General features: G+C 38.4%; 2 protein-coding genes across 9 annotated transcripts in view; one reads left to right on the top strand and one right to left on the bottom strand.

The window, feature by feature from the left end:
- The window catches only part of fgd6 (FYVE, RhoGEF and PH domain containing 6), a 29,494-nt gene extending 15,151 nt beyond the window's left edge, over positions 1-14,343 (bottom strand). Inside the window, exons 1-5 of one of the 3 annotated variants that reach the window (XM_028011770.1) lie at positions 14,087-14,343; positions 9,937-11,722; positions 4,961-5,072; positions 1,338-1,402; positions 1,230-1,260 (exon numbers count right to left, since the gene is read on the bottom strand). In XM_028011770.1, the coding sequence (XP_027867571.1) occupies positions 1,230-1,260; positions 1,338-1,402; positions 4,961-5,072; positions 9,937-11,722; positions 14,087-14,096 (2,004 nt within the window). In that variant the 5' untranslated portion in view covers positions 14,097-14,343. Of the gene's footprint in view, positions 1-1,229; positions 1,261-1,337; positions 1,406-4,960; positions 5,073-9,936; positions 11,723-14,086 lie in introns of all 3 variants that reach the window. The other 2 variants (XM_028011769.1, XM_028011771.1) reach the window with 2 other exon arrangements.
- The window catches only part of vezt (vezatin, adherens junctions transmembrane protein), a 42,333-nt gene that overhangs the window by 11,271 nt on the left and 8,637 nt on the right, over positions 1-22,425 (top strand). For 2 of the 6 annotated variants that reach the window (XM_028011772.1, XM_028011778.1), the window contains exons 1-5: positions 16,130-16,286; positions 17,051-17,188; positions 18,083-18,151; positions 20,793-20,882; positions 20,971-21,155. In XM_028011772.1, coding sequence (XP_027867573.1) covers positions 16,251-16,286; positions 17,051-17,188; positions 18,083-18,151; positions 20,793-20,882; positions 20,971-21,155 — 518 coding nt within the window. In that variant the 5' untranslated portion in view covers positions 16,130-16,250. Of the gene's footprint in view, positions 1-16,129; positions 16,287-16,493; positions 16,658-17,050; positions 17,189-18,082; positions 18,152-20,792; positions 20,883-20,970; positions 21,156-22,425 lie in introns of those variants that run through there. The other 4 variants (XM_028011773.1, XM_028011774.1, XM_028011776.1 and 1 more) reach the window with 4 other exon arrangements.

A 22,425-nucleotide genomic window follows, 5' to 3' on the forward strand; every position in this document is an offset into this window, starting at 1 on the left:
GCTAACGTTCCGCGTGAGAGGCAGGGTCACCCAGGACAGGTCGCCAGTCTGTCACAGGGCAGCACAGAAACAGGCAGAACAAACAACCATGCACACACACACACACACACCTAGGGAGAATTTAGAGTAACCAGACAGTCATGTTTTTGGACTGTGGGAGGAAAAAAAACAATCAGGGAGAACATGCAAACTCCATGCAGAAAGACCCCGGGCCGGGAATCGAACCCAGGACCTTCTTGCTGCAAGGCAACAGTTCTACCAACTGCGCCACTGTGCAGCCCCACCACATAGATCTAAATAACAATAATTTCTCTGTTTAAACTTGGTCATCTTCTCATTTAAAACAAGCTTGTACCAATCACAAACTGGAAAAACAAACAAACAAAACCTCAAGAAAGAATTTCGTTTCCTCAAAACCTCAAAGGGTTACCAAATAACATCTCACAAGGTTTCCCCCAAAAAACTTGCTAAGCCTGGTGGTTGGGAGCTGGGGCAGTCAGTGGCCCGTCGTGTTTTTGAGATAGAAAATGTTTAAAGTTGACAAGAAATTTGAAAATATCACTTGATAATCACGTGTTATTGGAAGATTAATATCTGAACACCAACTATAAAGTATTAAAAAATGCAAACATCTAAAAAAAAATAATAATAATTATATATAAGTATTGCTAAGCCATGTGGGGGCACAAGTAAAGCCTGGTGGCCCACCAGGCTTATAATGCACTGGGAGAAACCCTGTCTAACATTAAGAAAGAATCTTTCTGTGCTCCAGAAAAAGAAGTCTTACCCTACAGATAATCACAACAAATCAATGCAAATTTGTCTTGAAGTGAAGCAGCTCTTTAAATGATTGAATTTGACGAAAACAAACAAAACTGCAAATGTTTTCCTTCAATTCATCATCCATACGCTAACCTAACAATAGACGCTAATGCAAACACCAACATCCACCCATCTTATGGGATGTTAATCATCTCTTTATTGGTTTTCTTTCATTCAAACAAACACAATCCCTTTACTGAGTTTCCAGTCAAAGAAAAGTTCAAAGCAGCTCCTTCCTCATTGTGGTTTGGTATTCACCTGCCTACCGCTGCCCCAGTGAAACCAGTAAAACTCTCACACACAGCCCAAATCAAGAGAAAATGCTTTGATGGCCACTCAAACAGTAATCACAGACGCCGCTGATTGTCCTCTGGCTGCTCAAGCAAATTAATAAAAGCAACACTTACTATGTGTAGAAGCTTTAGGACGTCCACAAACCTGAAAAAAGTGGAAATAAATGATTTTAGCACACTTTCAGACACAAGCTGCAAGTCCTGCATCAGCGAAACACTCACACTTTCTCTGAGCTCATGATTTCCTGGGCGATGTGCACCACCTTCTTCCTCTTCATCTCATCCTCCTGCTGAAAAGCGATAAACAGTAAGAAGATCGCTCAGAAAAGGTCAAAACCACGCAGCGTTTACTCACAGACTCACTGCAGATCACCATGATGATCTCTGGGTGATTAAAACCAAAAAACAAATGCCTCCTCTCTCTCTTTCTTTCTGCTGCTGGATAGTAACGGGGCGGTCGCTGCGTCACTCGATTTGGACGCCGGCCTTGGCCTCTGCCTGCCTGCTCCTATCTGAGGCTGTATTTGTCGAGCATTGAGGGGCTTCAGACACAGGTGTTGACAACATCATGCAGAGGGTCATTTAGGACGCATAAAGGAAGGGAATAAAAAAACTGTTTCACGCAGAGAGGGAGCTATTCCTGAACCCGCAGTGCCTTCTGTGTTTGCTCACCATCCCCCTTTCAACACATACTCATAGACTTCTAAAAGGCCGTCACAGGGAGCAAACATGCTTGGCAGCATGCGTGCGCTGAGTGTTAAGTCTCCAGTGCTGATTAGAGATGTTCACTGTGACCTAGAAATGTTGAGCTAGAGCTAATGAGGAAGGAAGTCGGTTCAGTAGAGGTGGAAATATCGATAATACCAGTATCGGATTGATACTTTAACTTCAGATTCTGATTCAACTCAACTCTACCTCCAAAAAGACTTTGTTTTGATTTGCCCTCTTTCATAATTTTTTGTACAGAACACAAATTTGTTCTGCTTTTCTATTGTTTTTGTTTGTCGCATTGATCATTCCCCCCCAGTATGTTGCAATCTTTTCTTTTGGTTATTGCGAGCTAAAGTTACTTTCAAAATGTTGAGGTCAAAATTGTGATTTTTTTTTTATAACCTGGTCTTGCAAAAACGTTTAAATTGCTGTACATAACCTTCTCACACTATAAAAACATAAAATCTTACCAATTATTTTTGATCTAGTTTCTAGTAGGGCTAGGGGATATGAGGAAAATCTAATATCCTGATATATTTTTGCTATATCACAATACACGATATATATCACAATATTGTTAAATGAGCTCCAATGTTATTTTAAGCCAGGGATGTCCAAAGTCGGTCCTCGAGGGCCAGCATCTTGCATGTTTTAGTTCTCTCCCAGGTGGTAGAAACAACGTTCTCAGCATGTCAGTATTCTCCAAAGGCCTCTAATGAGCCGTCATTTGATCCAGGTGTGTTAAACCAGGGAGAGAACTAAAACACAAAGGATGCGGCCCTTGAGGACCGACTTTGGACACCCCTGTTTTAAACTATAGACCCCTTGCAGCTTGATGTCACCCATGCAAGTTTCCGCCCCCATTTCCCTGCTAGACTTAAATGTAAGCTCATATAAAAAGGAATGCAGCGTTTTGCTATGAACTCTCTATGCCCTGGTCCTCAAGGCACACTGTCCTACATGTTTTAGAGGTTTTCCTGCTTTAATGTGCCTGATTCAACTGATTGCAGTTCAACAAATGCCTGTTAATCAGTCATCAATTGAAATCAGCTGGACTGAAGCAAGGAAATACCTAAAACATGCAGGGCAGTGTGCCTTGAGGACCAGGATTGGGAAACACTGGACTAGATAACAAGGTGAGAAAGTAGGTCAGTAAGGCTTGACTTTGACAAACTTAACAAATAGATGTGCTGTGGAAATAGGTGTGTTTTGGTTCAGCTTAAAAATAAAAAAACGACCTACACACAAATTGACAGATCATCAGTAAAGCAGTTGTTTAAATTAGCTAATCAGCCACCGCTGTTAGATTAGCTAATAGCAGCGGTGGCTGATCTACCACAGTGAATTTTAATAAAAGCAAAATTCACATCAAGCCTAAAACCCCCAAAATGTAACGAACTGAATGTTCTGTTCTGGGATCATGTCTGAGTGTTTTTGGTGTTGAATCCTGATACGTAAAGATGCGTTGTTGTCAGTTGCTATGGCAACGAATCTGCGCGTATCGTAAAGCCGACACGAGAGGGAGAGAAAAAAAAGAATGAGCGGTTTTTAGTTATTTTTCCCATAGCACTAAATGAATCATACTTACGTCTCCAGGTTTCACTTTAACGGACTAATTCTACCGCGGCGGCGCGGTTTTATAACATGTTTCGTAAATTTACCTCATTTTGTTCGACATCCTCCATATAAAATCCAAGCCACTGCCAAATTATTGATCCAGCGCTGTTTCTGTTCGGAACCAGACTGGTTCATCTGATTCGTCTTCAGTTACCGTCTCATTCACGGCTCGCCTCAAACTCTCGCTGCCACCATGTTTGTTTTCTCCGCGCAGCGTGATTGGTAGAAACATTTCAGGTTGGGAGGGGGAGGAGCTAGTGATGCATTCATAGGGTGTCGGATAAACCATACTCACAGTGAATTTGACGGCGACAGTTTATTATTCGAACGACAATTTATACTCGATAGTGACGATATAGCAATTTTAAGGAATTATTTACTTAAAATAAGCTCCTTTATCCTGCTGAAAAGTTACTTGTAAGTTAGTTTTGCCTTATTTCAAGTGTCGTAAGATATTTGCACTAAAAACTAGACCAAAAATACTTCACAAAAAAAGATAGGATTTTAGCACAGTTATTTAGAGTGCAAATAACATTTTCAATGCAGAAGAAGAATTCAAGTTAACATGAAAGTGTTTACATAGTATAAGAAGATCCTACAAAACATCTAAAAATGTTTTTTACAAAAAAGTGGAAAAAAAAGTTTATCTTGCAGGTTCAGGAAGTGAAATTAGATGAGGGGAAAGCTGATTGGTTAAAATTCTGCCGAGTTGCAATGATTGGTCAGAAAAGAAAGAAATACAGAAAGAAGATTTGCGAAAAAGATACGATGTTGTAAATGATTAATCATTTTCCTGGATTATAGGTTAACTATTTTATAAATGCCTATAAACTTTGTCTAAATTCTGTTCTATGTTTTAACAAAAATAACTTAAAATTCAAAAGAAAGACTACAAAAACATGTAAATATCAGAAGCTTGAGCATCAAACTTGAATAAAAAGCTCATTATTTGCTTGGTACTGGATCAAAATCAAAATATTAAGTATCTCACTCCTGTAGTTTTCAGATTTCACCATTTTCACAGGATTTCTTAAGACTTCTCATAATGGGCAGATTTGTTAAGAGCTAATTAAAGTTTGTCCTGTCAGCAGATTCACACCTGAGAGGTGTGTCTGGATTTTCCCTTGCAAAAAGTTTGTTTTTGCATCTGGCAATTCCCCCAAAATGCATTAATATACATAAAATTTTGTGGCCAAATTGTGAAAAAGAAATGTCAATTCCAGGCGGTATTCCCTCATGTTTCCTCCTATCTTATCTTAAAAAATAGATAATTGCCTTTAGTCAATGCCACAAGTTGTTGCTACAAAACAAAACAACTGACTGAACCTCCTCCAAGATTAGTGACTCCATGTTTTTCTGTGTTGTGCAAGTGGCCTCAGCCGCTCTGGATGTCATAAATCACGCCGTATTAGCAAATGTTTTGGTTTTAATTTCATACTTAATTACTTTCTGACTGAGGTGAGTCATTAAATCACTCTGCAACCAAGTAAATTCCAGACAGGATGAAATGAGCGTACCTGTCTGTCTGCCTCGTCCAGGTGCTCCTTGCTGGAGGTGGAGCTGTTGTCCTCTTCGTCTGAACTGTGCATCTCGTCCTCCTCAGAGTGGACATCGTCCTTCAGCCAGTCGCTGTTTGGGAAGAGGATGTCAGTGAATGAAAATAATGTTTTAGACATGTACAGTATGTCTGTGCAGAAGAGTGGGTGACTGCTTGGAAAAATACTTCCTGGATAATTAAAGATTTAAAGAAAGCTTGTGCAAAGATCAAAATCCCAACCTGAGTCACCTTGCGCCGACACTGGAAAAAGAGTAAGAAGTCTGGCTTTAGTTTCCAAGGAAAATATTTCCTTCACTGTAGGATTCACAAGTCATACAACTAACCACTGAACTCCAAAAATAAATCCTTACAACTAGAAAAAGACTCAAAAGAACACCTACGCATTCCCAGGGATTCACTGATCCACTTTTTTCACTTCTGAAATCGAATCAGATACCAATATTTGAGGTTTAGTATCAACTGAAACTGATCCAATACAGAAAGATAGTGCTGGATTAACTTAAAACATTTATTTTTTTAAACAGACACAAATGTACTTAATTACAAATGTATTTGATACGTCTGCATCAAACTTAAATATAACAATAGTCCTGGTCAAACATGTAAACACACTACAACAGCGACTGTAAAATAAACAATATAGAAACTGACTAAAACAATAGGTTGACTACCCTAGTCAAACATGTAAAAATAAACTGCAACAAATCTTTTAAATGATTCAGAAAGTGCAACTAAAAATTCTAACTAGATAAAGATAGATAATAAAAAATACATTTAGAGCACAAAGCAAAGAATTAGACCGAATAAATCAGACACCAATATCCGATGTAGAATTCTTTTCAAAATCGTATCGGCGCATCTCTAAACCTTTTCTGAAAAACCTTCCTAGGAATGTAACTGATAGCAGTTCAGCTTGTTATCAGTTAAATGCCCTTATGTGGAATTTCTAACAAGTACAAACTGCTTCAGCTCACACCAGAGCATCTCAGTGATGGTTTCTCTAAACCAGCATCTTTCTCAGGTGGTCCTGGTGGGATTCCCGGCATGTTTTGGGTTGTTGTCATGTTGCAGGTCCAGCTCTGCTCCGCGTCTAATAGTTTTAACAGATAATCTCAGATTTCATGATGGGTTCTATAATGAATGGTAGCAGTAGTGAATTGGCCAGATCCAGATAGAACAAACAATCCCCAATCATGATACTTCCACCGCCGTACCTCAAAGTTACCATCACTCTAACTTGGTCTTTGTTGACATTGTTTTTCCTTGCAAACCTCCCATGACAGTTTAGCTTGTATTTACTGAATTTATTGACGTTTTCTGCTACCTGAAGACTAAAATACTGCTTTCTAACCAAATGTAATTGTTCCAAGTAGGGCTGAAATGATTAACCGGATTAATCATGATGAATTAATTATTGAAATAATCTTTAACTGATTTAGTAATTAATTAATTGTTAACTGGAGTATACATATTCAAAAAAGCCCATTTGCTCCATACTCAGAGCAGTAATTGAGCTACAATTGTGAAAAATCTAAACATTTTGCATTTAAGACAAAAACAACTTTGCCTTTAATTATGTTCTACCCAAAATTTCTCACGTCATATTTTTTTTGTTCAAATTCCTTTAAAGAAAAAAAAGTCACATGTTAAGCAACTTTTACTGTCCAATTATTAATGAATTAATCCAAAAAAATAATCAGCAGATTAGCCATCACTGCTTTGATGTTAAGTCAAGAAGAAACTGCTGATATTTTTAGCTGGAGATGCATCCTTTGCAACAAAGTGTTCACAAAAGAAATGCTGTTTTAGCATGTTATTTACATATAAAATGTTTAGTTTATTTTTTTTTTAAAGGAACTAAATAATTTTTTAATTAGCATCTTTTCACGTTTTCTCTAAATGTGCCAATTTTTTAAAGTGATTTATTGACAGAATAATTTATTAATCTTTAGCTGTATCTTAGTTCCAACTCTAAAGCACGAAGGTGGCTGCATCATTCTTTAAAGCCGGGTTTGAAATAGAGAAGCCAGGGCCCAAACACTGATGAAGACCTGCCAACAAATTCAGCCAAAGAAATCGGTCAAATTTGCAGCGAAAATTTTACCAAAAGACTTGAAATAGGACATTTACCAACATGATTGAAAGTTTTTAACAGATTATTGTTGGCATAAATCCTTTATTTTCCGCCAGTTGAGACATTTAAAGCTGTACTTCTAAAACTTGCTTCTTATCTTGCCGCGGGCGACTGAGCGACACTCAACAGGCCGTCTCCGCCAGCTCAGAACAAGCAGCAACATGAGTCTGTGCCTCTGATGTTTCCATCTGGCTCACCTGCAGAATAAAGCCGCCTGATGCTAACCGGAAAGTTCACAACAGGAGGAATTTAATTTAGTTGAAGTATAGCTTTGTTGTTAGAGAAAAAAAAAACAAAATTTCTTGCATTTCTCCTCAGGATCTTTGTTTTTCTCTTACCTAAAAGCCCAAATTTCTCTTCTTTACCCCTCGTATTCCCTCTCTCCATTCGGTTTCTCCAGCATTGTGAATCAGGCACAGAGCGCCACTTGTTTACAGCCCGAGGCTACTTACATAAACTCAACAGGCTTGGATGCCTGGGAAACACCACGGATTCGCTCGCTGCTTCTGTCTTCGCTTTAACAAACACCAAGATCTGCATTCCAGACTGAATTGAGAAGCAAAGCACATCTTAGATGCTTTCAAGGCTGATTTAAAACCTGTGTACAATGGAGCCATCCTGGCTGCATCAGTTATACAGAAGATGTTGCAGATGGTAGATAAACAAAGGTCAGGAATTAAGTCTGAACACTTAAACTAGAGGTTTTATGTTAGATAATAAACCAGAGAATGACATCTGACAGCAAACATCCCAACAAAGTTATTTACATTGTCTGCACATGATCTGCTTTTCATCACATTGTCTCCAAAAAATTAGATCTGTAGTCTGTTGTTTTCCAGATAAAAGTTTCTTTAGGGATCAAACTCGCTTTGTTGAGACAAATAGATAATAGTTTCCCATCTTATCTAAAGATAGCAGTTTAATTATCTTTAAAGCTAAATCTTGATTTTTCATGAAAAGGTTGTATTGTCTTGAAACAGTAAGCTTTAAAGATGGTTTTGTCAGGATAAAAGTGATATTGAACTTTTATTTCTACTCCCATGACGAGCTCATAAGCTTTCTAAGCCAAAAATAACCAATTAATTATCTCAAGAAAGTGAAATCTTAAAATGTTTTTATTTTTATAGACGCTCTTGAGCTGGTTTTGTATAAATAATAGTCTGGATTAGGGCTGCACAATATTGCTTGAAAGTAAAATCTTTCATTTTTCTCATACTAGATCTAATTTCCAATTTTAATAGTTTTTATTCTTGTTTTCATGTCTAAAAAATAAATTACAAAGGACAGAAATTATGTTCAAAAACTGGCTTTTATTTCAACCATCCCTTTTGAGTTGTATGATGGAGAATTAGGACCATGGTATGAGAATTTTTGTTCAATTACAAGAATATAGTAATCATAATATTAGCAGAATATAGTTTTACCAGTTTTAAAATTAGGAGAAAAAATTTGTTTTAATTTATTTTATTGTTCTTGCAGGAGTTTTCATAAAATTAAGACTTCATTCGCCTAATATTATTACTTTTTCGCTGGTAATATTATGACTTTATTCTCATATGATTTAAACTTTATTGTAATTTTACTTTAATCTCTTATTACTACAACTTATTCTCCTAACTTTATGATTTTATTTTTGTTAAAAAGAGAAGATCTTAGCCTGACCCTTCATGCCCAAATAAATAGAAGCGTTTAGACAAGATGGTGGCCTTGGGCGTACTGATATTACTGTAAACATTGATGGAAAAAAATATCCAGATTTTCCAAAACTTCAATCTTTAAAAACCGAAAGTTCAATTAATTGATGAAAACAGAATATTGCTAAATGATGCTTTAAAAAAACGGGAAGGCTTTGTTCTGGGGTGGAGAAGATTTGCAAAAAAAAAAAAAAACTTAAAAAATATTTCATGTGAAATTTAACTTTCCTTAGCTCTTTTTTCAGCATGAGAACAAACCAGCCAATCATACTGTTCAGGAGAAGAAAAAAACAGAGTGTTGAGGTTAAAACGAGGTTAAACGTAGTGCAAGGGCAGCCAGAACGAGGCGGCGGAGGAGGCTGGTGGTTGCTGGAGGTACATTTTCCCTGATTTAGAGAGCCGTGTGGCGATTTCTGCGATTCTCAAACATTTCCTGCTCCGGCCACTGAAAATAACCCACAGGAAAACAGGCCCACTCAGACCACATCAACGCTCTATTGAAACTCAAAGCCACTGACTCAGACGCCGACATATTTGTCTTCTAGTAAATACACACCGCTTCGGTCACAGCCAGTGAACCTGTCGCCGTTCTCCCACTGAACGAGCTGGAATTACTCCAGTATTGTTATTCAAATTATGGGTCCAAACAACTGATCGACTAACGGTCAATTGTTAGTTTATTAAATAAAAATGAGTTCCATATTGATTTACTCATAACGTCCGTTATTAGTGTTGTAGTTTGGCCGCCGTCCAGCAGAGGGCGCCACTTGTAATCCTTAAGCCGAGGTGTAAACAGAGCCATTGACGGAAAATCTAAATTTATTTATGTGAGAAAACCACAATTTTCTGTTTATTCGGTCAGTATACAGCTGACACAAAATAATGTCTTTTTTTTATTGAGCATATCTTGAAAAATTTAGCCCTTTATGGTAAACAAAAAGTTAAATAAACAACATATACTTAATTGTAAAGTGAAAGTTTTCTTTTCTTTGTTCTGAAATTAACTGCATAAAACCTTTTCCACTCTAATCTCTCTGATAATTTCGTAAAATAACAAATATGAAGCATTAGAGCAACATAAAAGTGCGTGCTGTAGTCTGAACCCACCTCTCGTATTCATGCTCGCTGCATCTGTGGAAGGGGTCCTGCACCTCGTAGATGTTGGCGTCGCCTCCGTCAGGGTCGTGCGACCAGCCCAGCCTTGCTCCGTGGAACGGCAGGTTTATATACTCCGGGATCTCCTCGTACAGCGGCACGTTCTCATACTCCACATCCTCCCTGTGGATATCAGGGTCCTCGATGCAGCTGCTGGGCCGCCCCAGGCTTTTGTCCGTGCTGGTGCAGTCCAGGGACTGCCCCCCTTTGGCCAGCAGCTTTGGCAGCATCTTCACATTCAGCCGCAGCTCCAGCAGCTTGCGTAAAGAGAGGCTCCTCTTTTGGGACGAGCCGGCCCGGGTTGCCAGGTCGGCTGCGGAGAAGGACTGCGCCCTCTGCTTGCCCCCCAGCGCTGGTGCTCGGCTTTTGGGCGGCACGCTGCTCCTGGTGGGAATCTGACGGCTGAAGAAAGTGACGTAGGGTCGCGAGAAGCGCCAGGCGGCTCTCTCCTGAGGAGGCGGCGGCAGATCCCTCATGGGAGTGCTGGCATGCGGGGGCGCAGGAGGGCAGACGGAGGGTGGCGGTGTGGCTGGCAGGCTGTGTCTCTGAGGTTTCCTTGGTGGTGCCCGGGGCGACTGCTGATCCTCGGCGGAGAGGGCTTTCCGGTGACAGCCCAGTTTGAGCTGTTTGGGGAGGGTGTGGGAGATCGGGTACCGCTCGAAGTCACCGTACCCGTCCTCCTCCTCATTCTCCTGTTGAGCCTCCTTACCGTGACCCTTGGAGTCGGGCCGGGACAGCAAGTCTAAGGAGTGGGAGGTGTTTTTGTTGAGCAAACAGCGGACAGTTCTGTGCAGACTTGGAGAGAGGGAGGTTTGTCTTGGAGGCGGGACGGGAACGTCCATCTCTAAATCTACCAAACACGAGTCTGTCTGGGTCTCAGAGTCGTCTGCTTGCTGCAGCTCGGTCTCATTCTTCTGCTCCTCCACCAGCACCGCCTGATCCTGACCCTCCACGCCGTCCTGCCTCACCAGAGCCGGCTTTTTGAACTTCCGTGGGTGAGGCACTGGGAGAGGCTTACTGGGAGCGGCGGGGACTGGTAGATCGGGCTGGGTGCTGATGGGAAACGTCTGTTCTTCTGCTTGAGAAGACTCCAGTGGATGGATGCTTGTCAGGATGTTGCCTGCAACATCACAGGCTGCTGTCTGCTCTGCCGTTTGGGCCTCAGTCGGCACGCCTGAATCCTCCTCAGTCCTCTCTTTGTTCACTAAACCCCTATCAAGATGTCTCTGTCTCTGAGGTTTATCCTTTGGCTTTTTGCTAATTCTTTCACTCTTATAGTCGGCTGGACCTTTCTCATGGGTCTCCTCTTCCTCTTCTGTGCTTTTGCCGGTGGTGACCCCGTTCTGCAGCGGCTCTTTGTCGAAATCTGCTGCAGATCCATTTGTGTCTCCGTTTTCCTGAGGGTAACACTCCCCAGCGGAGCAGGAGCAGGTGGAGATGATATAATCCGACTCACGACTCTCTGTCTCAGATAAAATCCCATTCTTAGAGTTGAGGTGGAAGAGGTTCTCATCCAGAGCCGAACTGGTGGGTTCGGCTGGTTTGAGCGACGGGGGGGAAACAGGTGGCGATGAGGAGCCCGAGGATCTGGGTAGGCATGGTTTAGGAGCAACAGCTGGCTTTGGCCTCTTAGGGACAGAAGGGGAGGGCTGGGAGAGAGGACATGGCTTCGGGGCAATGGGAGGTTTGGTTGAAACGGGGAGTTTTGGTTTGGGAGCTAATGGAGGCTTCTTTACACCTGCATATAAAATAAAAGATAATACTTTATTTTGTCTCCCTGTACAGCTTATCAAAACATCTCCCCTTCCTGCTGAAATGTAAGAAAAGACAGCCGTAAGCAGGAGTTTAGGCTGAGGTCAAAGGGCAAATCTTTGGGTCAGAGGGTAAAAACAGAGAGCCAATTAAATTTTTAGAAAATGCCATTCCTTAAATAAATTATGTAAATAGATATTTGAATCTTTTTCTTGAGTCTTTTGCCAATAACAGCATAGTTTCTATTGTAGGGCTTAAACGATTAATCGTGATTAATCAATTATGGATCTCAAGTAATTTAGTACTTAATTAATTGTTAACTGGACAAATGTTAAAAAGCCATTTGCTGAAATAAACAACAAACTCAGAGGAGAAATTAAGCAAAAACTGTATAAAATATATTTAAAGTTTTAAAAAGCTTTTGTTTCTCATTATGTTGTTGCAGTTTTAGCTTCATCTGGTTCAAATTATTTAAATAAATCTCCCTTAAGAACCTTTTGCTATTCAATTATTAATTGGTTAATCCAAAAAAATAAACAGATCAGCCCTACAGTGTATTGATAATAATTGAGGAAGACAGAGCTGAACTTTTTATATGTTGCTGTTATTTCTTTACCTGCAGATAAATTATATGCTACAAATGATCAAGTATTCACTAAAGGAATGCTGTTATTGCATTTTAGGCAAAAAAAAATTATTAAAGAAAAGAACTGAGTTTTATTTACATATTTTAATGTATTTGTAATATTGCATAGTAAAGCCTTAAGTGGTAAATGAAAAATCTGCAGAATGTGACATTTTTTAAATCTTATTAATTGATTAATCGCCAGAAGAATCCATTTCCAACATAATTGTTAATTGCTTTAGTTAAAGCTCTTTTTAATTTTTTTTTTTACTGTAAATAAAGCTGCATTTAACCAAAAGTTAAATTCCTTAAATTTACTTTCCTGGGATTTTAAGTTATAGACCAACAATAACTGAATAACTATGAAGTTAAATTAATTTTTTTTTTTAAAAACATGATTTTAAAAGTTTCTTACAAATAAAAATGTTAAAATATGATGCATTTGTTTTCTGACTAAACATGGCAAAGTGTGAAAAACTTGAAGCGGTTTAAATATTTCTGCAAGGCCTGAAAAATCAGATAAAGACTGAGAAGGTTTTATTTACTGCTGATTTATATCCGTGCACACCTAAAACATGAACAGTTTTCCTGCCACATGTGGATGTCATGGCTCAGTAGAACTTAACTATAATTATGTAATTTTCCACATTCTGTAAATTAAATCTGGAAGTGGGGAGACGACCTGGATCCGCAGCGGGAAATAACCCGGTTTAAATAAAGGACAAAACATCCCCCTGGTCAGACAAATGAAAAGCTGTGAAATCAGCTAGTGGGGATATATTTTCCGCTTTCCTGGCTGAAACTCCTTGCTAGTCGACACCATGAGGAGTGGAGTCATCGAGCGGATGTTTCCGAAAAGGCCAACAACTAAAAAAAAACCCTCTGCAAAGCATGCAAGCTGCAAGCCTCACCAAACTCCATTCACTATAACTTATAAACATAATCTTCTCTTAAATATTAACGCAATCGTTCCATTATTTGTGCATTTATTTACATATTCTTTTATTATAAGGCTCACTTCATAATTCGGCTATAAAATCGAGTTTAAAAATATTCGTTTTACGCAGTTATTACCAAATCAAACAACTAAATCCAAGGGTGGCGGTTTTGAGCCTTGGTGTTAGTTTGTATTTTAGAAATAAACCGAATGTGTCAGCACATGGTAACATAATATTCTGGTTCATAAAACATGGAAAAGCGAGAATAAAGAAAGAAAAGTTTAAATGTACTTAATTTCTTTTTTAGAATCTGGCTTTATTTTGATGAGATTGCCCTATTTTGTGCTACTGAATTTAACAACATCCACCAATCTAAAATGAAGATACTAGCAGTTTATACCGCTAGAATAGCACATGATGGGTCTGACTTGTTGCATCAACAGCAGGACAGATGTTTGGGACAAAGGATTTGCCCCCTCTAGCTACCACAAACACAAAGGATTATAACTGTTATTTAAAAATCACCCATATTTAAGCTCAAACCCGATGCTTTTCTATCTTTTTGAAAGCTGTTATTATGAAAAACTGTAATTAACTCTGGGTAGGATTTTTTTTTTAAAAATTGAGTCAGTGGATGCTGGCGACGGTTACAGTCTTACAAATGTAATTTTCTGTTCATTCATAGCGCAAAAACGTAAGTAACTGAGACAAACGTTCGTATTTCGTTTTAACTGAACATAACCACAGAGCTGATCTGCAGCTAGGAAGAGCTAGCTTCGACACAAACCTGCGCTCATGACTCCCGACTTCTTCTCGCTCCTTTCTCCATGAGCAAAAACTTTACTTTCAATGGAACTCCGAGAAAATCGGGATTTTATCTCCCTCCCTCGGCATTGTCAGAGAAAAAACCGACCCAGGGAGAAAACAAGAGGGTCCATCGCTGCTGTTCCTTATCTCTCCAGCGGATACGCGGATAAAGTTGGTGAGCCAGTTAGTTTTCCCATTTTTTTTTTTTATTATCGAAGTTTTCAGCCACGGTGCTTTTCCCAACGGTTTGATTCAGAGTTGAGCTCAACATGGAGTCGTGTTTCGATTGGTTTCAAAATAAAATGACATGAAAACAACACAGTTTAAATTTTTAGGATCACATCGTAAAGAACAGATTATTCTAGAATTCTTATTAATAGTTTCCTTGTTTTTGGTCAATAAAAATGGTGCGACATACGATTGCTTTACCAGACCAGTCATGTGTTTTAAATAAAGGTGATTTATTTTTAAAGTATTTCCGGTTAGTTCAAGTTAAATTTTGCTGGCTTGTCCTCTGTTTCCTTCCTTTGCTTTCTCGAAAATGTACAGCTTCGTTTTACGACCACTTGGGGCGCTCTACGGGATTTATACGGCTCACCAATATGCAGCAACACGTCAACGTAGCTGCCATATCGGAAGGGGAGACAGAGGCCAAGAGATTATTGAAATAATTTCTGCTTTAACTGGGTTAAAAGAGGCTTCAACTTTGCTTATTTAGTATTACTTGTTTTTATTCTTTTATACATTTTAAAATGCATTCTTTTGTTCATTTTTACTATTTATTTATTGGTGAGTTGAGTCTTTAGTCATGTTGTGCAACTTTGATTCAGGTTGTTAAGCAAAATCCTCAAACTAAATGTCTAAGACATGTTCTTATAGAAAAAGTATTTACATCCTTGAAAGGTCTTGATTTATAGGTTTATATTTAAAATGTATAAGTTCAGTAACTTATTTTAAAGTCTATTCTGTGAGCCAGTGTAAGGACTTTGAACTGGGGGTCAGAGGATGTACTGTTTTTCTTCTAGTCTTACTGAGAATGTAAGCAGACGTGTTTTTAGGCAGAAATGTGAAAACACAGTTACAGTAATAAATTTGATTAAAGATAATTGCATGGAGGAGTATCTTGCTGGGATATTAGTCCATTGATCCTGGAAAGGTTCTTTTAGTGATAGAAGGCTGGCTTTGTAACTGTCTTTATGTGTTTCTGAAAGTTCAAGTCTTAGTCCATCTTAGAACACCCAGATTTCAGGTCTTTCCAGCTGTAATAATTGAAGCTGTACTCTTGGTTGTTCGTCTTTGGATCCAAAGAAAGCAACTTATTTATTTTTACTTTTTACACAATGTATACTTATTGTGCATGTTTTATACTTATGTTTTGTTTTCATTCTTTTGTTGTCATTGAAATATTAAATATAAAACGTATGTAACTAATGCTTAGAATAGATAATGTAGGTGTTTCAATTGGCAACACATAGTGTTTACTGCATGTTTTTAAGTTACAAATGCCACAATAGGCTGGGCACATGGTAAATAACAATGCGACTAAGAAAAACTGAAACTGTTCCAACAGTTACAGCAGTGTAGTTCATTTTTGACTAGATTGTTACACTGTTCTGTAACTGATTAGATAATAAATCTTCTGTTTACAAGGAAATTTAAGAAAACAACATTAACACAGCAACGCTTACCCTCTTTAACATAAACTCGGTTTTTCTCTGCGTCTCATGCATTTCTGGTTAAAGTATTCTCATCATTCATTCAGTGAAGTCACGCATGCTGAGTATCCAGAAATTCTACTCAAGAATAGTAGCGATGCTTCATAATAATATTGCTTACGTAAAGTTTAGTATAGCAAAACTAATCTTAAATGTACACTTTTTACTCAAAACGTAACTATTTAAATGTCATATTATATTATATTATATTATATTATATTATATTATATTATATTATGAGAAAAAAAGTTCAAAATATATTTTATCATTCCTCGCGAGGAAGTGGCAAATCGAATTGCAGTTTGGGAGTTGTAGTTTTAGCCGAAGGTTAGCGCCCGGCTAACTCATAACTTCCCAACCGCTGTTTGTGACAATTCTCGCCTCCAACTGGAGAATGCTGAATGGGTTTGGTATCGATGGCGGAGAGCAATGACGGAGGAGTTTGACGAAGATGTGGTATTTGAGGTTTGTAGAAGCGCGCCTCTTTTTCTAAACGAACTGATGCTTTGTCATAACGATTAGAGGTAAATATGGGCTCATTAACAGGCTAGCAGGTAAGCTAGCGTCGCTTTAGCAGCCCCACTGCCTGTTGCAGTGTAATCCCAAACAACTCCACTTATTTGGCTGAGTTTCTGAGCGTGTTCCTGTCGAGCCAAGGAGCTTTGGTGGTCATGAGGGAGGCTGAGCCGGTGTTTCATCCGCATTTATAACGAGGTGGGGTGGGGTGATCACATCCATTGCTGCTGCGTCGGTCCTGAAAAATGACTCCAGCGTAGCTCTACATCTGAGGGTTTGCTTTATGACAACATGAGCTGCCACCTCGTGTGACAATGCATGTGAGTAGCCATTGTTTGCTATAGCTGCAGTGCAGGCAGTTGGCAATGATTGTAGAGGTCTTGAAATGCTTTCCTGCAGGAATTAAACACAGAGGAGCTGCTCAGATGGATATCATCCAGAAATATGGGCTCAGCAGCTGGGAATAAGTGGGTTAGACATCATTTGGATAAAATCATTATTGCATAACAGACAGCACTTTTCTATCTGGGATTAAACAAGCTTATACTTTTTTTCCCCTAAAAACTAAAAATTAACATGCTTGGATTTTTATTCACACCATGTAAACATGGGACCAGTTTCACCTCGCATCCTTTCATCTTCCCTCAGTTGACATGACATTTTCCTCCTCCTCATTCAGATCAGTAAGTTTCTCTTTCTCTCCATCTCTGCAGAACTCCCCGCTGTTCCAGTACCTTCAGGATCTAGGGCACACAGACTTCGAGTCATGTCCGACGGCGTCGCAGGAGGAGGAGTACGGCGGTGCAGAGGGAGACCTGGGCTCTCCTGGCCAAGAGCAGCAGAAAACCTCAGTGAGTTCTCCTCCATCCTACTTACTGATACGAAACAAGCTTTTCTTGGTATTCATGAGAGATTTGTCCTGCTGAATATCACAAGTTTTATCCATTCCGCTATCAGATGGAATCCAGGATGAACAACGTATTTCATCTTTTCATTTGGTCAATTTTCAGAATATTTTACATGATAATTTAAGGAAATATGGTGAATTATGCAACAGCTTACTATCTGATAATGTCAGCTAAAACATTACAGAGAAAGTCTAGAATTTGGTTAAAAAAAAACAACATTTTTTAGATTTGGATAAGAATATAAAAAGACAACAGAGTATTGTATTTATTTTCTTTTTTATTCTATATCCATCAAAATATCCATTCATGCTTTTTTCCATTCATTCTTCCCCCATTTTTCTTATTTTTAGTCTGAAGATTCACAAACTACTATCAGTAGTTTTTTGTTAGTCTTGTACTGTATGTTATTATTATTGCTATTGTTCATCTGTTTTTATATGTATTGTTTTTTAACACTAAGAACCTTTTGTCTGAATCTTTATTTCTGTTGCTTTATTGCAGAACCATAAAGGTGTTTTTTATTTTATTCACAGAATATTCAAATTCAAAAATACTTTATTGATCCCAAAGGAAAATTAAATGTTCAAATCCTTTAAAGACCTGTTGTAGAAGGTGACAGCTGCTGGCATCATTTTGTGGTTTGACACTGTAATAATAATAATAATGATGATAATAATTTGACGAAATTTATGCAGTAGATATCAAAGTCGCAGTGTGATTCTCTTGTTCTGCATCCATCCTGAATTCCTCTTGCGTCTGTGTTTGTCATGTCATTCCCCTTTAATAACTTGTGCAGTCAGATAAAAGTAATTAATCAGACTATTGACCCCAAAAAAGGACACATGCTGGCTTCTGTCAAACAAGGCAACAAACATGGCAGGAGAAGCTTCCTACATCCAGATTCAGGTATTATGTTTTTACATTTTGTTTTTGCTTGTTGCATCGGGTAGATTAAAAAAAAAGAAGAAGATTGCCCTGATTTTATAAGAGATTTCTGTAATGCGATTACCGCCATCTGGTTGTTTTTTTCTCTGATGTAACCCCTCACTGTAACAGGAACTTAGTATGACATCTGTGTGTTCATTCTCCAGATGTTTTTAGTAGAACCGAGCACAACCTGAGTATTAAAACAACCATTAGTGACTCTAGTTTTAGGTTTTATTCAGTTGTGCAGGCGACGTGTCCCGGTAAGCTTTGGTGGGGGGGGAGATCACATGACTCAGCCTCTCCTTGTTTGCTCTCCTCATGAAAACGGGAAGCGGAGCTACGCTCGCCTCGCTCGGGAACTTTCCATGCGTGTCATGCTTCCTCCCCGGCGGTGTGTTGTTCTAAGGAGTTAAGGAGGATGAGAGACTCAGATCTGACTCTTCCCTCTTCCAGGCATTTCCTGGAGCCCAGATAAAGGTTAAACTCGGATAGATAACTGTCTGTACTGCTGCAAACACTCATAAATGTCAAAGTCCTGATTTGCTGCCGTGAAGGTTTGCACGATTTTAAAGGATGCATCCTTTAAATTGGGGTGTGACATGTTGCAGCCAGCACTCGAAGACTTAGACTTTGTTCCAGATGCAAAAATATGCAAAACTGGATGAATTCTTCTGGAATATAATAAGTATATATGATATTAACACATAAAGCAGCTCTCAGTTTATGTTTTATAGTACTGAAGTACCTTGTTACACAGACTGCTACATAATTTACAGCCTCATTTACCTGTTTTGTTTCTTTTTATTGTACTTGAACTGCTTAAGCAAATACAGTCCTGAGGAATTGTTCAGTCTACCAGTAAATAATTTATCTGGTATAAATGTATCCTTTCATGTGAAACACCTGCTGCTACTTTATTCTAGTCTTTTCCCACTATGTGATGAAACAACACTGCATGCGTTTGCTGTGATTAAGCTTCAGTTGTCATGTTTTATGTGTCTACTAGCTTTACATATTGTTATTTTTCTTCCACTTAATAGTTTTGTTCTACTTTGTTTTGATCTACCAAATAAAACCCTAATGAAAAGCTCGACAAAGAAAAAAGCCAATAGAATATTTAAACCTAACGGCTTCATCTGTATCTTCACCAATGATTCTGACCAGGAAAGAGAGAAACTTAAACACAGATACTCTGGAGATGGAAAGTAAACTGTACATAACATTGCGTTTCTACTGTAGTGTCATTTTCAACTGGTTTGTGAACCAGTTTAGTGAAAATAGAAAAAAATAGCATGATTTGCTGTGAGCCACTGGCTGTAGGGGTTGAAGACAAATAATTGTTTCTGTTTCTGCTTTATTTTGGAGAGGCTTTGCATGCACTCCCACACCTTTCTGCACAAGGAGTTTTTACTCCAGTTCTTCGAATTACTGACACTCATCAGAGTTGCAGTTTTTCCAGAAGCTGCAGCAGAGTACAGATGAGCATCAACATGAGTACACCAGAGTAATAACCAGATTTGATCCATTCAGACTTTGCATCATTTCTGCTGTTGATTATCGTCTGCGGTACGGCTCTGGGCAGAGTTGTGGCCTACATTGATAATTCTACGGATAAAACTGATGATCAGTGGCGTGTGAATGTCCCATTGGTAATCAATATGGCTGCAGTTGTAGAGTAAACACACTTAACCGCCTCTGAAATTAAACAAACATGAGCGCCGACATGAGTCCCATTTTCACTCAAACACTGTAAGCAGATTAGAGTCGAATAAATCCTGTTCACAATGAGGCATTATGCATTTTTGGGAGGATCTGGCAACAAAACCGAGCAAGATTTTGAAAAACCTCTTGAGCTTTGTCATGCATCCAAACGGTGCTGCACTGAAACATTGTAGAAGTCTGTGGTGATTTTCCTCTGTGAAGGTGTTGACAGGGGAATATGCTGATTAAAATACGTTTTGTGTATTTCTGCAACAGAAATACAGTTTGACACTTGACTTTTTTTAAAATTGCACAAACGTGACAAACTCCTAACAGAAACTCAAACAAGTTTTGCAATTTGTGCAGCAGAACTCCTTTACAGATTATTGCACGAAAGACTTTGTGAACTGGGAAACTCCTTTGGTGTGTGTTTGACTTAAGAATTTGTCCATAAAAATATCACACTGCAAAAACACAAAATATTACCAAGGATCTTTGGTCTAGTTTGCTGTGCAAATATCTCGGTACACTTGAAATAAGACAAAACTAACTTTTCAGAAAGATATAGGAGTTTGTACTGCATAAATAATTCCTTATTTTGATGAAAATGTACTAGTTTCACTGGCAAATTATTTTACTACAAGACATTTTTTCTATAAGTGAAATAATCTGCATGTGGAAATAGAACTTTTTTGACTTTACCCAAGCTCCTATATCTTGCTAAAAAGTTACTTGTAAGTTAGTTTTGTCTTATTTCAAGTGTGCTAAGATATTTGCTCTAGAAACTAGACCAAAAATATTTGGCAAGGTTTTGTGCTCTTGCAGAGCAAATAATTTAGCAATCTAAACAGAGATAAGCCTATTGTGAGTTTATCTCTGAATTGCTTGGTTATGTTTCCTTGCTGTGTGTCTTTTTCAGGGAGAATGTTTATGGAGGCTGGTTGAGGCCTTGCGGAGATGGAGTCCTCTTCACCAGGCAGCTGACTCTCATAAGCTGGATCAACAGCTGGTACGTCCAGAAATGTATTTATTTTTGTCATTTGCAAATGTGTATTGTTTATGGTTTGCTTCACTGGTTTCCCGCCTCCTCGTCATAGGACAGTATTTTCGGCCAGTACTCGGTCAGATGCATCCTGGACCAGGACGTTCTGCTGCAGGAGGACGTGGAGCTTATTGAGCTGCTGGACCCGAGCCTGCTCACCCTGGGCTCATCACCCTCCGGCTCTCCCAGCCGAGTCAGCTCCCTCCCAAGACAGAGTCTCGTCTCCACTCCATCGCTATGGTATTTCTCTCTTAATAATTTATTAATTTAAAATGGACGTCATTCATTAATAATTAAAGAAGTTAAATGTAAATATGTCCAGGTTAGCTAAAAGGCTAGCTTGAATGAGTATGTCATATAATTAATCAGTAATTTAAGTACTTTTATTTATTTATATATTTTTCTAGTTAAAAAACTAAAACATTGTGCAATAAATGTGATTGTTTCAGCAAAGACGATCCACATCAATAAAGTGTTTAGACATTGCTCATTCTTAAAAGCTCATTTGTTTACATTGTATAATAAAAATCTGTACATTGGGTAAACAATCTTATTCATTATGAAATTACTCCAACTGAGAAGAGAAGGTAAAACAATAATATACATCCCAAAAAATAATTGTACCTAGCATACAGCTCTGTGGGACACCAGTTAACAAACATAGGAACCTGGATTTATAATTGACAATTTTTCCAGTTAAAGCTACTTTAACATCAAATAACTTGACTGTGTAATATTCTCCAGTTTTATTATAAGTAATGTTATTGTTTATTGCAATAATTACTGACAGTTTATCACCCAACATTTTTATTGTGATATTCAGTTGTCTGTTTCTATATTCTCCCTGCCTGTGCAATCCTCACATGACTCCAAATGTTCAGGCCACACCTAAAAACCGCAAGTCACAATCATTAAGATGCTGTCCATAAATCTAACTTAATGCTGAGTTGGATTTAACTTGGCATTAAGTTAAATGACGATGGCTTTTGGGAGACAATTGGGAGAAAAGACATTTTTATGTCAGTCGATATTGATAATTATTGATTAGTCTTTGGTTTTGAATATCTGAAATACTACAAAATTGTAGTCGTGACCTTGTGTTTGTGTAATCCACAGTTTTCACTTCACGCTGTTATTTTTTATTTTTAAGCAGTTATGAGGCACAGTAACAAAACCTTAAGCAGCTGCTGCTGAACTTACTCAATAGGCTGTTGCTAGGTAACCAAAGAGAGATAGTGAGTTGCTAGGTAACGAAAGAAAGAGTGAGTTAGTTGAAGCCACCAATCTAGCTTAGCTGGTCCAGAGAGGTTGAGTAGTTAAAGTTTTTCCTGTGCCCACATTTCCCAGAATGCTGTGCAGTTCTGGATCAGAGTTCAGTGAATATTCTATCATATGTATTATGTATTGATTTTGATCTCATGTCTATGATGATACATATTTTTATTGATTAATGGTCCAGCTTTAATTATAACCTTGGTGTAAAAAGCTTAATCTTCTCTTCTTCTACTTT

This window comes from Xiphophorus couchianus, unplaced genomic scaffold (genome assembly GCF_001444195.1).
Source record: "Xiphophorus couchianus unplaced genomic scaffold, X_couchianus-1.0 Scaffold1000101, whole genome shotgun sequence".
NCBI classification, from domain to species: domain Eukaryota; kingdom Metazoa; phylum Chordata; class Actinopteri; order Cyprinodontiformes; family Poeciliidae; genus Xiphophorus; species Xiphophorus couchianus.